A 15,160-nucleotide genomic window follows, 5' to 3' on the forward strand; every position below is an offset into this window, starting at 1 on the left:
TGTCCTGCACCCCACCTGAAGAAGCCAGAACAAGGATGGTATGTCATAGAAGTCCCACCTCCACCCTCTAAGGCCCAGCATCATGCGTAGCTTTTGTGCTCATTCTCAGCACGCAGTTGAATGTCATCCTACAACTAGGCTGTGCACTCTGAGCTTGGACCACTTCCATGTCTTCATGAGCAAATTGTTTCCATATACCCATGTATTCATTTATACCAAACTGTAGAGAATTAACTTAGCAGCTGCAACTCTTTGCACCAGAGAAAATTGTATGCAGGCTTGATTGTTGCAGAACCACACCCCCAGCTAAAGGAGCAGCAGCACAGAAGTTGGTATGGACAGTTGGTCAATGAGGGACTGCATGCTGTTAGTGCATCCTCTTGCTGACCTGTAGCACCCCTCTGCTCTCAAGCATTGGTAAAACATGTATGAAAGGAACGGTGGCCCTTCCCCGGAAAGAATAAGAGGCCTGTCACTGGCAGTTTTGTTTTGGTAAAGGAACTTCCATGAGGGTCGAGAAGAAATCTTTCCCAGTGGGCAGTAAAGAACCTCCAACTGCATGTCTTCCAGGCCTGTGTGCAGTTGGCTTTTTAAACCAACCAGTAATTTGAGCTCTGGCACTTCTTTGGGCTGCCCTGAAGCTGTCCAATGCCAGCAAAGCATGCTGTTCCCTTTGCCAGGCTCCTTTGCTAAGTGTTGTGGTCTCCACTCAAGGCTTTGGTCTCTTGTGGGCTGGCAGACAGAAGGGTGACTAGGAAGTACACTAGTGTGAGTGTAGGCCTCTGAGGGTACAAAAAAACCCCAAACCTGGTTAGCCTGCAGGCTAGCTTTTATGAACAGATACTTTGTTTACCCAGTTGTCTCCAGCTCCTCCTGATTTTAATTTGCTTTTATTTTTAATTTTATTTTTGATGCACTGAACCTTGATTCCGGATCCCCCTTCAAGAAGGCAAGCATGAGCCACCATGCTACTTGCTTCCCTGCTGCAGGGTAAATATGGATGGGACTATGTTAGGAAGGGGGGTGAGGTCTTGCTGAAGGGAATGTTTATGTACATTAATTGCATAATGTATTGTTATTAGGCTGTGTATCATTTTGTGTTGACTTCTCTGCTTTCATTGTCTCTCTTACCAATACAGCCCCTTTAGTTCACAACAGTGCTTGTTTACTTTACTTTGCTTCCCACAAAATTCTGGCCAGCAGTGTGTGTTACTGTGGAGACAGAGAAATGCCTTGCACAGTTAAATTTTCAAGGCAGTCCCCTTTTAAAGGCTTTCCTGGCAAGTCAGAGCACACTTTATGTATGTCACTGGGTCAGAATGAAAGGGGACTACAGAGGACAGTCTCTAGCACTCCTCTGCAGCATGCTAGGCTGCTTTTCCACTCAAGCAAACACTCAAGTAGATTCCAGGCCACAACAGACCAATAACCTACCGTTGAGCCCTCACTGACCAGGGGTGTTAAGGGCTTAACCCAGTCAGCTTACTATGGTGCAATGTGTGCCAGCAGGAAGATGGTTGGCTGAGAATAAAGCAGTAGCTGAGAGACCTGTTACAAAACAGGAAAAAAAAATCAGGAAATTACAAGGTCAAATTATTTTATTTAAAGCCCTGCAGCTGCACTCCCATCCCTGGGAGTTGATAGTTCTCTTCTGCAAGTGTTGATTCACTAGAGAGGTAGGTAGATCTTCTTCTCAAAGCCTGAGCACCTAGATCTCAAGTTGAATGCTACCTGCTCGCAGAAAAAAAAAGATGCCTACCTCCCATCTGTTTTTGTGGAGGTAGGATTCTTTTGGTCCTGTAAGTCAGTGTGGAGGAGGCAACATCTTTGTTTAGCTCTGCTCTGGGGACACATGGAGTCTTTAGGGTTACAATACCCAAGTTACCCTTTGATTCAAAGAGCTTGGTGTCCCTTCAGCTTATGGCGGAGTCACAGGAACCAAGAAGGTGGCATGTATTCTGACTGGGCTGGGCATAGAACACTTCTCTGCAACCACAGAGGTCCTCTTCGAAAGGGAGAACATACTGCCTTCTTCCATCAAGTTGCATATTGGGTAAGACAGCACCACCTTGAGCTCTGCTTGACCTGATTTCCCAGTGCAAGTGTGCTGTGATTTCTGGTTTGTCTCCTGTCCCCTTCAATTCTCAGAGAAAAAGTTTCCCTACAACGAGGCTTTGAGAGGATAAACAAGGAACAGCAATTTGAAATGCTGATCCTCACCCTTGGGGGAGGCACAGTGGTGAGAAGACAAAGAGCTCCTTGCAGGAGAGTCATGTGGTCAGCAGGGAGAACTCTTGAGTGCAATCACATTGTCCAGCAAGCGTAAATAAGAGCAATCAGCAATCCCATGGCCACAGCAAGAGCAGCATTCTTGCGATTTTCCTTACGAAGTGCACTCAGTTCTTTCTCTGGGAAACAAACAAAAGCCTTGCCTGTGAATGTTGTTCATATTGCAGCTACACCTCCTTTCAAAACTGTCTTGAAGGCACAATGCTACCTTGGCCATGGGCAACTCTTTTGGGATCAGTATGCGAAGGTGCTTATTATAAGATGTGCTGAACAGGAGTAAATTAGGAAGAACCCTCTCATTTGCTAACTAACTGTCATCCTGTCAATCTCGGAAGCTGTGCTTGGGAATACTTCAGTGCCAGACCAGCTCCTGATTTGCAAATGACCTTGTTCTAGTACCCTACTAAGGACAGAATGGGTCATCAGAATAATTGCTTGTTCCTGAAGAGAATGAAGACAGAGGGTAGAGAGCTGTTTCTACTATCTTCTAGACGTAAGAGCCCAGAACCTTTTCCTAGTGTTTAAATTTAAATACAACTGTGGCCACCTTTGAGTGTTGCAGAATCTGCGTTTCCTTGTGCCCCAGAAGAACAAGTGTGGAACAGGTCTGAGGCTGGACACTCACTCTATTGGGGTCTGCAGCTGTTTAGAGGCAGGTCGCTTGCCCTGGCCCTGCAAGAATTGCAAATGCAGAGAGAGGATGGAAGCAGCTACCAAAAGTATGGAGTCCTACTGATCACTAGTCTGTTCCACAAGACTGCTGGATGGTACAGGCAGCAAAGTGAGGCCTACAGCATTACACCTTGCATGGCCAAACAGCAGTAATTATTTTGCAGGTCAAGGTTGGGTGCAGACTGTCTCCAGAGCGCTCCTGCTGCTTGAATTCAGCTGCAGTGGCTACACAGTTATGGCCTCTACGGTTTGCACTGGCAGGGGAATGCTCTGGTACTGCTACTGAAAGCAGCTTTTAAGTTCAAGCATTCTCCTGCAACCACAGAGCAAACTGCCTGAATCTGCAAGGCTACAGAGGAGGTGGTAGGGGCAGGAGCTGGCAGCAGTGCCAGCTTACAGTGATGGAGCAATGCCATTGTCAGCAACTGCAGTTCATGGCCTCAAGTGTGTCAGCTGGAATAAGCATACTTATAAGCATATTTAATTCAGAGGCCATAGCAGTGAGCTAAAAAGGCTGTGTGCACTGTCTGTCCTGTTCCAGGAGGAGCGGCCATCACCATTAGGTGAGGCTGTTGCTGCTCTCAGTGATGGCTGACTGCTTGTAAAAGGGTGGCAGCAATGTGCAGAATCTTCCCTGTCTCTACTGGTAGGCCCCTAGGGAACAGCTTTGAATCTGTTGAAAGTAACCGTTAGTCTTCTTGAAACAGTTCTTTAACATGAATTAAAATTATATATTTGCTGGCCATGCCTCAGCTTTCAACTCTCCAGGCCTAGAAAAACACTTCTTTCCCTTGTGTGACCTCCGGTGCTTGCACTGCTGCAGAGTGCTGTCAAGCCATTAACACACTCATCAACACCAGGAGCCTGAAGACATGCACAGCGGCATCCCCAGCAGCATGGAAGTGCTGTCAAATGTGCTGTAGCTCAGAGGGACTCTCATTTTAATGTGTCTACAGCAGGACTTGCAGCAAGGAAAGACCCTGGCCCTCTGGAATTGCAGGCAGCACATCAGTGTGAATCCCTATGCTCAGGTGCTGAATGGCCCCAGAAACTGATGCAGTGAGAACCGTCCCCAAGAATACTTTGCTACACTGCAGCACTTGCAAGCTTGCTTAGCAAGTCTCTACTAAAAAAAAGGGGGGGGGGATGGTAAAAGCTACTCAAGTAGCTTTTGTTGGCTAAGATTATCTGAAGACTGGTGATTTGGGGTATGTGAGAGTAACATCTTTCCCCTCTCATTAGCTGATGCTTTTTTTTTTTTTTTAACATATGATAGCACAGCTCAAGCAGGAGGATCCAGAGTCCTATTATATGCTGACCAGATTTCCCTCAGTCTAGCTCCCTTTGGTTGTGCCTAAACTCAAAGGCAGAAGTCAGAGGTGGCAGGAGCTTGAAGACAAAGCTAAGCTGCAGCACTCGTCCCATCCAGCCCAGAGGGACCATTTTTAATGAAGCTCTTACCATAGTTGTCAGCTTTGGTCATTAGTAAGTCTCTCTCTCTCTCCAGTGACTTTCTGTAATGAGAAGAGGAGTTCATTACCTGTGAGGCACAACACAGCCTATTTCTTTGCTTATATACTGGAAGAGAGACTGTCACACTGCCAGGGATATCTGCTCACAGAATGAGCCCCTCACCCTTCACTGAGGAGAGGTGACAGTTTAGAAACCCTCAGCTGTGCAAGAGAACAGATGCAGCAGTTTTAGATTACTTTTTCGTTACCCCAAACTGCTTTATATCTCTCCTTTCAGGACAGTGTTAGTGTATGCAAGCAGGCTAGAAAGAGGTCTGTGTGTCAGCCCCCTACTCTGTTCCCCCAGGTGGGGAAGGAAGTTCTGCCACAGCTACGGGATGGGGCAGGGTCCCTACATGCTCTCTGCAGGATCCTGCCCCTCCAAGAACTTCTGGCTCAGTGCTGGAATGGTAATTCTCACCAACTGGAGCTGGGATCCCTTTGCCAGAGGATCCAATTTACACAAATTGGTCAATCAAGGAAACAAGCTGAATCCATCCAAGCCCAGTAACAACCAGTTAAAAAACCTATTATTAGACTGAAGACTCAGGATAATAACAACAAAGAGTAACTTGGGCCAACCTAGCCCTTGTCTTAAACTGCACAAGATGATTAATTAATACAGAGTTTATATTTTAAACACAAAACAAATTGCCTGAAAGCATCAGCATTTCCATTACGGCAGGGAGGACACGGTCACTCCTTTCAGACCGTGTGCATATAAATAAACCTGCACTAACAAATTATCTCCTGGTTCAGAGCAGACACAGAAGGCAGTAAGTGTAACAGAGTTTGTTGTTCCCCTTGGGGCAGAGCAAGAACCTGTAGGAAGAAAGAGATCCAAATCTATGTGTACAGCTAGTTAAGTAAGGGATGGCAAGAAAGCAAGCTACATCAGAGTAGTGGGAGAGGAAAGGGCTCTTAAAGGCAACTGGGGAAAAGCAAGGTGGAGTGCAGCCAGTAGGAAGCAAGAAGACAGATTTACCAACATGACTGAGCTGCTATGTACAAACTTGCCTTGTAAAGAGAGTCAAGGGGAGATGCTTTGAGAGTAAGACATGAAGAAACCATGACAACTGAACTTCAAAATGGGAAAGCACAGCTCTCCTTTGTGTACTACTCACTGAATCAGTAATTTTGATCATGGTACCTTCCTGCAGGGTTTTTCAAATGGTCTGGATTAGGGCAACAGAATTTCTGTTTCCATATCCATACAAGTTATATAATTCAGAAAAGGCCCCAGGAACCTCTAATCCTAATTCTTTTCTCTAGGCCCTATATTTCAGAGAGGAAATCATACAGATATATTCTGTCCTGTCAAGTTACTACAACTGTAGGTTTGCTTGCTGGCCACCTCAGTAGCAGATAAAGACAGTAAACAGAAGACGAATAATTTAGGCCTAGATGATGGACTGATGAGACGAGGAGCTAGAGCGACAAGGGACAGAAGGAGACAGGAACCTGTCCAAATATGGATGGGGATATAAAATTCCCAGTAAAGGAGGAGGAAAGAGAAAGAGAGGCTGGCTTCAAGGAATGGCAGACAGAGCAAAACAACAGAGTGGAAAGGACGAACAAAGAAGATAACCTAAGACTAGTAAATATTGGGGTGTGAAGATGCCACCACTGCTAGGATCACTTATAACTGGGTTCTGTAGGACGGTACTGTAAAGCCACGACCAACAGGACTGCTCCCTGGGCCTGTGATTGAGCTTCCCAGCCTTTTTGCTAGGAGCAAAGCAGTAAGATGCTGGCGACTGGAAGAATGTCCTCAAGCAGACAGATCTGAGAATCAGCTAGGAGATCTAGGATCTCTTGCTTCACATTCTAGAAAAACAGCAGGTTCTGCCTGTGTCTGCTACAAAATCCAGGTCAAAGTCCTTGCTTGAGTCTCAGCTCTAAAAGCCTACAGTTGTCTCTTCTATGTCAGTGACAGATTTCAGGGGAATTGTCCCTCTTCCCTTTCCCAAGGAAAGCCAGTGTGTCACTGCATCCCTTCATCCAGACACATTTGCAACACAGGCACAGACAGAGCCACCTCCCTCAGCCCCTTTCCCAGTTGCATCCCAGCCTGGTTTGGCCCTCTGTAGTAGTTGCTGCACATCTCCCCTGGCTGAACTCAGGCAGCTTCAGCAAGGCTTGAGTAGCAGCTTGCAGCGAACCTTTGCCAGACTCACAGAGCTGTTTCCTAGCAGGGCCAGGAGTAAGCCCTGCAGATGAACTGGCAAGTTTTGGGCACTACTTGGCTGGTTGCGTTGCAGCTTATAGAGCGAGGCTGTTGATAAATAAAGCTCACTCCATGTATCACTGAGCTTCTCACCCTAGCAAGCTCTTCAAGTAAGCTCCAAGCTGGGGGAAGAGAGTCTTGTCATGGGGAACCACATTCCCATTCCTTCAAGAGCCGTTGCTCAGTACTACAGCAGGATGACAGCTAGCTGAAGTGCACAGCCACAGCTGTAAAAGGAGGTTGTCATCAATACCTTCCTTCAGGGCTGAGCTTCTCCCTGCGCAGTTTAAGATCCATCTCCTCCATGCTCTGTCTGCAGTGTGCCAGTTTCTCCTCCAGTCCATCAATCTGAAAAACACCACACCAGTCACTGTCATTTCCTCTCCCAGCTAACATGGATCCATCCTCCCTGGGATGGGAAGGGTGGCAGCTTAGCCACCCTACCTCCTTCCTTGCCAAGTCAAGGGAGCGACAGCCCCAGCTCTGTATAGACATCACAGCACAGGGAGCCCACCACCTCTTACACCAGCCTGTATTATACCCCAGGCAACTGTGACATTGTAATCCCAGACACAGCCAAGCCATCTCTAACACTCCCACTTGCGTGGCTGGCCAGCACCTTTTGCTAAGCTCCAATCCTGCTGCAGCCTGTTCTAGTTTCTTTGCATGTGGCTCCACAAGCAAAGATGTGACCTAAAGCGTCTTTATGCAATTAAGAGAGGATAAAATGAGAGAGACTGGCCTTGGCCAAAGCCTGAGGGACAAGGTCTTGATTTAGTGCTGTGAACAGATGCAGAAGTTCATGGGATATGACTACAAAAAACCCTCAGTTGTCTGCTTGGGTGAAGAAGGGACAAAGGGGAAACACCGATACCTACCATCTCTTTTACCCAACTAAATCTACAACAGCAACAGCAGTCTGCAGAGTATGTTCAAGAGAGCATTCACCACCTCCTCCACACCTTTGACCTGCACGAAGTTTTGGCAGCAACATGTTCCCATGCAGGAAAAACACTGGTCATCTCCTTGTGTCTCCTTGCCAGGTTTCCTAACAGCCATCCCCCTCCCCATGTCCTTCTGCAGAGGGGAGTAACCATGGATAAGTACAAGAGGGTTATCTACATTTGTGCAAATGGATTGCCCAGGAGGGAATCCTACCACAGACAACAGTTCTCCTGGGAATCGTTCCTCTTTTCTGCTTGGCAAGCACAGTGTAGACATCTTTAGGAAAACCTTGTCTTTGAGGCTTGCTTCCAGCAGCGAAACAGTGTGACTAATCAGATAATATGAACACAACACCCTAGCCTGAAATAAAATGGCCTTGGTGCCCTGAGGTGGCAATGACTGCTCTTTTTAGCTACTCAGTGTAACACTCCTGCTTTGTCTGGTTCTCCAAGCGAGGCCAACGCCAGCTAGATGGCTGGTAGCATGGCCTCTCTGTGGTATGAGCCTTCACAAACCAGAAGCTAAGAGGCAGCGTGGTCCCAGGTAAAGTACTGAGGTGGAATGAGAAACGAGCTGCCCAGACATCAGCCTCAGAGGTAGCCCAGAGCACAAATGCTCCCATAAACAGTGATATAGGAAACAAAATCAAAGGTAGTGATCCCTAATTATTGCTGCTTTGGGGATCAGCTCCATCCTGAGCTCATTAGCAATCTCACACTTTCTGCTCAGGAAAGGCAGGCAAGCGTTATAAATAAGCAGGACGGGAGAAGAGGCTTGATATAAAGGGGAGAACAAAGCAGACTTCAAAAAGGAGTTTAGCCAGTCAGCTGAATAGTGTCACTGCAAGGAGCACAGTAGAGCTGGGGAGGGGGCCACATATAACAAGGCTCAAATAAATCTTTGCATCTTACCAGATAGCAATTTCAAAGTCCCTTATTATTAGGCAACTGGGCTATATGAGGCTGCTGAGATGTAAGGCTCCTCAGAGGCACCTACACAGCTTCCCCTGAGCCCAAGTGGCACACCAAGGCACATCATCTGATCCCAGGGCACAGCAAATGGTGCTTCTGTGTTTGGCAATGCTTAGGTTTGCCTGGATGGAGACACGGATATTTCTGAAGCATGTTAGCTGAAAATGCATTTGGTCAGGGCAAAGATAATTGTCCTCCTCCTTATCCAGCTGTGCCAGTTAAGAATGTTAACTCCAGCTGCTCATCACTGTCTCTCATCCACTACAGCCCAGTCAGCAAGATGCACTGCCCTAGTCTGCTTCACCCAAGTCAGCTGTGACCACGCTTATCAGCAAGCTAATGTAATAGCAGAGTGCCGTAGAGTGGAGGTGGAGTGTCTGTCCAGACCAGATCATCTCCCTCACCAGTCCCTAACATTTCCAAATGACTGTCTCTCTGCTCCCTTATGTGTTGGAAACCCTCACATACACACACAGCAAGAGGTACTTCAGTATGTGTTACCTGGCTCATCCTTAGCTAGTAAACTTATTACAATGCACCATGCCTTCTCTGGAAACACGTTTTAAAATCATGCTAAATAATACAATTTAATGAGAGCTTTGGTTAGTCAGCTGCCAAACCCACCACTAAATTATCCATGCCGTTGTACTTCTTATCCTCTCCTCCAGAACTGCTCCTCTTGCTCAGTTTGCAGTTGCTCTCACTAGTACACTCTCTGCCCACACTTCCACCATTTCATGAGACATAACAAGAGGATATTCTGCCCAACTCTGCCAATGCTTTTACTTTCTGCTGACTAAAAATCTCCAGATTCTACATAATGCTTTAAAAGTTTCAACTGGCTTTACTGCTCTTAAATCAAAACCAAAGTTTGGGTCCCCTGCTGGAGAGCAATAATTTGCTAATAAACCACATGCCCTAGAACTGCACCATCAGCTTTGCTGAGCTGGGGGCACAAGGGACAGAAAATAATCAAAAAAAGAAAAGGAGGAGGAACAGATTGCTGAATGAACAAAATATTCTTCCTCCAGAATCTCACTACTACTTTTCTTCAGGATAGTCTGGGGCATTAAGGGTTGTAAGGCAGGGCAAGAGTGAGGGTTCCTAGATGTTATCCATTCACTGTACCTCAGTTTCCCTACTTATAAATTAGGACCATACTATCTGTCTCCTGGAGGTGGCGGATTTACACAAGGAGCCTCAGACACCGACCCAAACTACAGGCAGAGCACATCTTGATGTGCCATTGCCTCACTTGGGATTTGGGATCTCTTCCTGCAAGCTAGGAGTCTCTCAGCAGCTAAGCCATCCAATTAACTCATCACTGTAAGGCAAAGGAAAGAGAGAAATAGAAAATAAGCACAGGGAGAAATTGGAGCAATGCCTGGGCATTACTTATTACTCTCTGGTCTGCTGACAAAACTCTCAGGGAGCCACAGCCTTGTAAAGCTGTAGCACAAGAAAACCTGTAGAGCTTTGGCATAATTCCCCACAGCAGCTCTCCAGAAAAGCAGTCCTAGAAGCAGGCACATACCTAAGCTTGTTGCAGACGGAAAGCTTTCCCTCCTACTAATACATGAGAAGGTTAGTTGGGGCATGTACCTAGGCCTACTGGAAGCCCGCATGAAAATGAAGAGCTTGCTTAGCTGAACCATCACTGCACTTCACACTTACTTATCTTTTCAGTGGCAATCTCAGCACAGTGGCTTGTAAGTTGCAAAGATGAACCCTGCTCCTTCTGAGTCTCCGTTCGATGAAGAGGATCCTCTGGGACAGAGCTGAAGTGCAGCATGCAGAAAGCTCATGACAACTCCTCAGGTTCACATGGCCTGTAGCAGGGACACAGGACTTCACCCACAGCAACATTTTAAAGTAGTGTCAGTTAAAAGGGGCAAGTGAAACAGGTGCTTCACATCCAGGCAGCAGCTTGGGGCACACAGAGCTGCCCTTCTGCTCCTCAAGAGCCGCTCCAGAAAGTCAAGTCCCAGCAGCTTCGGGCACTCACAGGGATCTAAGAGCAGATGCCTCCCTTGCTCCACAAGGTATGACAAGGCATTGAGCCATTTTTGTTGAATTCTGGCAACACTTGCTCACAATCTGGAGACCTTTTTAAACCAGAGAGACCTGGAATGGATTTCAATCCAAACTGACTTACATGCTTATTACAAATCTCATTTGTCGGGACCATCTTGGGCAGGGAGCCTGAAATGGCTCACAAAGGCAGAGACAAAGAGAGAAGAGAAAAAGAAGTAGCTTTGCTTACAGAGTTGAGCTGGACCCCTTTTAATACATTGTGTAATGAATTAATAAAAGCTTTCTTTCCAGCAGAAAGGCTAAAAGCACTTTTTAAGAACTGGCATCCACCCTCCGCTTTTATGAATTCCCTAATTAAGATACTGGCAAAGAGCCATATCACACATACGTCGACATCCAACAGCGTTAGGTAATGAGGTTTTCGTCTTCTGACCCTCATAAAACAGATCAAAGCCAACTGAAGAGGTGGGGGCAAAAAAACCCAAAACCTTCCCTGAGCAGTCTTCTCATGCCTTGTCACCTGCCTGCACACTTGAGCAGTTCTTTTCACAGAAGAATCAGTGGTTCCTGCATCCACAAATTTGGCTGGATTATTAAAATCAGTCCAGCAGAGTCAAGTTTTGTTTAAATTCACATGCTAGCTTGCAGTTCATGGACACACTTCCATTTTCACCATGCTTCTGGAATCATTTTGCGTGCTGGCAAATCATTTTGCAGATGCCGTGCCCACAGCATGCTTGGAAATATTTACCAGGCAAGCTACTACACAATAGAGGATGAGCCACCAGCAAAGTCTAAGATAAATCCTGCACATCAACCCTCTGTGTTGGTAAAGGAGAAACTGCTGGATCCTACCTGCCCGTCCTCCTTCAGCCTTGCAGAGACTATCTGGAGACTAACTAGTCAGCCCACCCTGCCTCAGCTCAGATCAGTGTCTTTGCAGGACAGCACACAGACATGACCGCATGGCACCACCCACAGCTTTTTGAAAAATCCTGTCAGAACATCTTTACTAAGTAAAGACTATGTTGGCCTTTTCCCTATTCTTTATGCTCTTGCATAGACGCTGATCAGCCACTGCCTTGTCAGAAGCAGCAGTACACGTAACAATACTTTCTCCACACACTTGACATTTTGCCTCTCAGGCAATGCCTGAGCGCAGGGTGTTCTCTTTGTATTTAATAGCCACACTTTTTTGCTTCCATGATTTTTTTTCAGTTGTTGTCTGAGCCACAGGTATATTTTTAAGGACTACAACATCCTCTGGCAAGGAGTTTCACAGCACAGCCACAGGTTATGGGAAGAACCAACCCCCTCCTGTTTGTTCTGAACTTGTCAGCTGCTAGTTTCGTTTGATAGCCCTAATTTTGTATCAACAGTGAACGTTCACTCTTTGTTTAAAGTTACAAATAGCACGCAGAAAATACAAACCTATATAGGGTCCCCTTGCAGTCATGTTTGCAAGCTTAAAAAGACCTGGCATGCTTAGTTGTTTCTTGCATAGAAGTTTTCCACACCTTCGATCATCCTTGTCACTCTCTTAAGCTCATTCCGTTTTCACTATTTTGCTATAAAAGGGCCCAGTCTTTCCAGTTTCATTTTCCTGATGAGTTTCCTCAAGCAAATTCTGTGCAGCTCAGCATTGTCAATAGGGCTGCCTGTCGAAAGACTACAGAGCTATATGAAAGAAGTGGCATGAGTTTACACCACTACAACATTATGGAGACACATTTATATCAGTTTAAACCAGGTCATATCAATTACACCTGCAATTTGTAAGTGTAAGCTAATCTGGTAAGTGTCCTTATAGAAAATTGCATTCATTTAGCATCATGACTTCAGTTAAACAAGCATGACTCTGCCTAGATTAGGCCTTTCGAAGCTAGCCATGCATCATGTCATATTAAGACTCATTTGGAAAGTTTTCTTTACAATCATAACAGCTCAGAAGATAATACTGAACCAAATAAAAGTTTAAATTATGATATCAATATCTTTGTTGTCATGCATTCTGACATCTGAAACACAGCCCTCTCTTCCTCTGGCTTAAAGGGATTTTGTTTTCTTCCTCCCTAACTTCTATTTAATACCTTTCTCATTACTGCAAGGGGGAAAGATTTTATCTTTTAATAGAATCTTTGTACTAACAGGTTAAGTTTTCATCTCTAACACACCTAAGAAAAATAGTTCTACAGTACTTTCAGGAGTAGTGTGTTCTACCATGATAACTCCTAAAAAAAAATAAAAATCTAAAACTACCAGAAGTCCCCAAACACTTTCTAAGAATTTTCTGTGGCATCTAAAATCAGTCCCTTTTCATTCTGTGACTGGTAGGTCCCTGACAAACTCACCCTTTTTACCACCTCTCTTTTTGTAAGGTAGACCCTACCATCTCAACTCTCCTTGTCTGTCGTATCTCAAACAACCACCACGAAAAATTCATTAGTTCAACTCTTCCCCACTAGGCTCACTGAAGAGAAGCTTGGACAGTCAGCATACTCCCTTCTGGACTCACTTTGGTGGTTATATTTGGGTTAGAGTGGCCAGAAACGTCTGTTTCTCCCATGAAAGCCTCACTAGGTGAAACAGATCAGAAAACTACTACAAACTGAACTCTCATTCATATGGCACAGTAGGATGCTCACTTTTACATTACCAGCTGATGAAGGATATACGACAAGCCCCAAGTGCTCTCCCTGGCTTTTCCACCCTGCCTATCTTGGTCTTTTGTGCATATGCTGATCTGAAAGACTTCAGGACAGAGAGATGACCAGTGAGATTGACTGGATCAATCCTGCCCCATTTCAGACATTTGTCAGGAAAGTTCAGGCTTTTGTTGTCCTCAAAGTATCCACAATCCACAGACTTGAGTTATGGGCTCTCCACTACCTCCTGCAAATCAGTCCAGATAGCACTGTTCAGTGCAAGAATGATGTCTGCTTCAGAGAGACTTTAACAAACATATCTCAGTTTGTTAATACAAGTATAAAGCTTAAACAAAGCTTACCATCAGCCCTCCTGCCACTCAGGAGACGACAAAACACCCAAGCACAATAATAAAAAGGCAGCTTTAGAAGGAAGGCACACTCTTAAAAACTTGTAGTCTTTTCCTCTCCTCCTTGGTATGATTTACAGGCACCTCCTGTGCTGGTTGATCACTGGGTTCCTCAAAAGCAGCAGCCTGTGCCCAGCACACTGCTGACTTTCACCACCACACACGCAGGCTGTGCTGTGCATGGATTTGCTCCCTAGGAGCAAGGGCTTGTCGCAGCACCCTCCATAGGCACACACACTTACTGCCTCTCCCTGCACTGGCTCAAAGGCTCAGCAGGAGCAAGGGCACCGAACACCACGGCCCAGTCAAAGGCCTGGGGCAGAGGACAAGACACTGAGCTTTCCACACGCGGGAGGGCCTGGCGCAGGCAGTCCTGCCTCGGCCTCCTCCAGTGCCGTCGCACATTAAGATGAAAGCCAGGCCTGGCACCGACACAACACAGCCTGGTTGGAGCAGTGTCCCTGAGCCCCCGTTGCCCCGGCCCTCCCCTACACCCACCACTCTCCAGGGGAACACTGCTTTGGCGGCGGTGGCGGCAGCAGCCGCCTCGCCCTGCCAAGCCCGGCCTGCACGTCGTCGCCGTCGCCGCCGCCGCCGCCGCCTCTCACCTCCCGGGCCACGCTCAGCCCCTGTCGCCTCTTGCCCATGGTCCCAGGGCCGACAGCAGCCGCGCATGCGCAGCCCCCTGCTCTGCGCCACTGCCCGAGCGCGGCCACGTCCGCGCTGCTGCCGCCATCTTTGTGAGGGGCTGCTCTGTGGGGCAGCCGCCATCTTGGTGAGGGCGCTTCCGCCCGGCCGCCTGCGGCAAGGCCGCCGGGGGTTGCCGGCGGCGACTCTGGCCGTGTGAGCCCGTTTTGGCGTGGTTTGAAGCGTACCGAAGACATACGGCAGGGTGGTCCGCTGCAGTCAGCGTTGTGCCGGTGCTGCCCGCAGCCAGCTCTGCCTGCCCCAGCGGTGGTGGAGGAAGGGTGGTTGGGGAAGGACCAGCAGGCCTGGAAGCTGAGGTGGGACCTCTCAGTCCCTCTCTTATCTGCCTGGTTCTGCTTTTCCACCCCTCAGAGACGCCTGCTGCCTCGGAGGGGTTATTAGTGGGGGTCTCCAGCGTGCTGTCTGGCTGGGCATACCCTCTGGGCCAGTCAGAGGGCAGATCCAGACTGATGGGTTGGTTTTTCCCCAAGGGGAGCCAGCTCAATCCTGCTTTGAGCTTTTGTGCTGCTCAGGCCACTCCGGCCCAGCTCTGGTATTGCTGGGGCTGAGGGCTCACCTAGGGAGAAAGCAATGTGTCAGAAAAGCAAGGCACCAACACCAAGGATGGCTGCTTTGCTGTCTGTTACAGTCATGGAGAACTTCACGTTGTCCTTCCCAAACACTAGCTTTATGCTAAAGCAGCTGCAGGGAAAGCCAGCTGTTTGATCTAGCAGGAGATACAACTTTGCACACTCCAGCCAGTTCATTG

The 15,160-nt window shown here is 47.2% G+C and overlaps 1 protein-coding gene across 1 annotated transcript; it reads right to left on the minus strand.

The window, feature by feature from the left end:
• Positions 1–2,304: 2,304 nt before the first annotated feature.
• Positions 2,305–14,351, minus strand: CCDC167 (coiled-coil domain containing 167; the record flags this gene model as incomplete). Its single annotated transcript, XM_081997046.1, has 4 exons — positions 2,305–2,408; positions 4,423–4,475; positions 6,953–7,047; positions 14,313–14,351. 4 exons carry the CDS (start codon positions 14,349–14,351, stop codon positions 2,305–2,307), a joined length of 291 nt encoding a protein of 96 aa, XP_081853172.1.
• Positions 14,352–15,160: the final 809 nt, after the last annotated feature.

This window comes from Phaethon aethereus, assembly GCF_964289735.1.
Source record: "Phaethon aethereus genome assembly, chromosome: 3".
NCBI classification, from domain to species: domain Eukaryota; kingdom Metazoa; phylum Chordata; class Aves; order Phaethontiformes; family Phaethontidae; genus Phaethon; species Phaethon aethereus.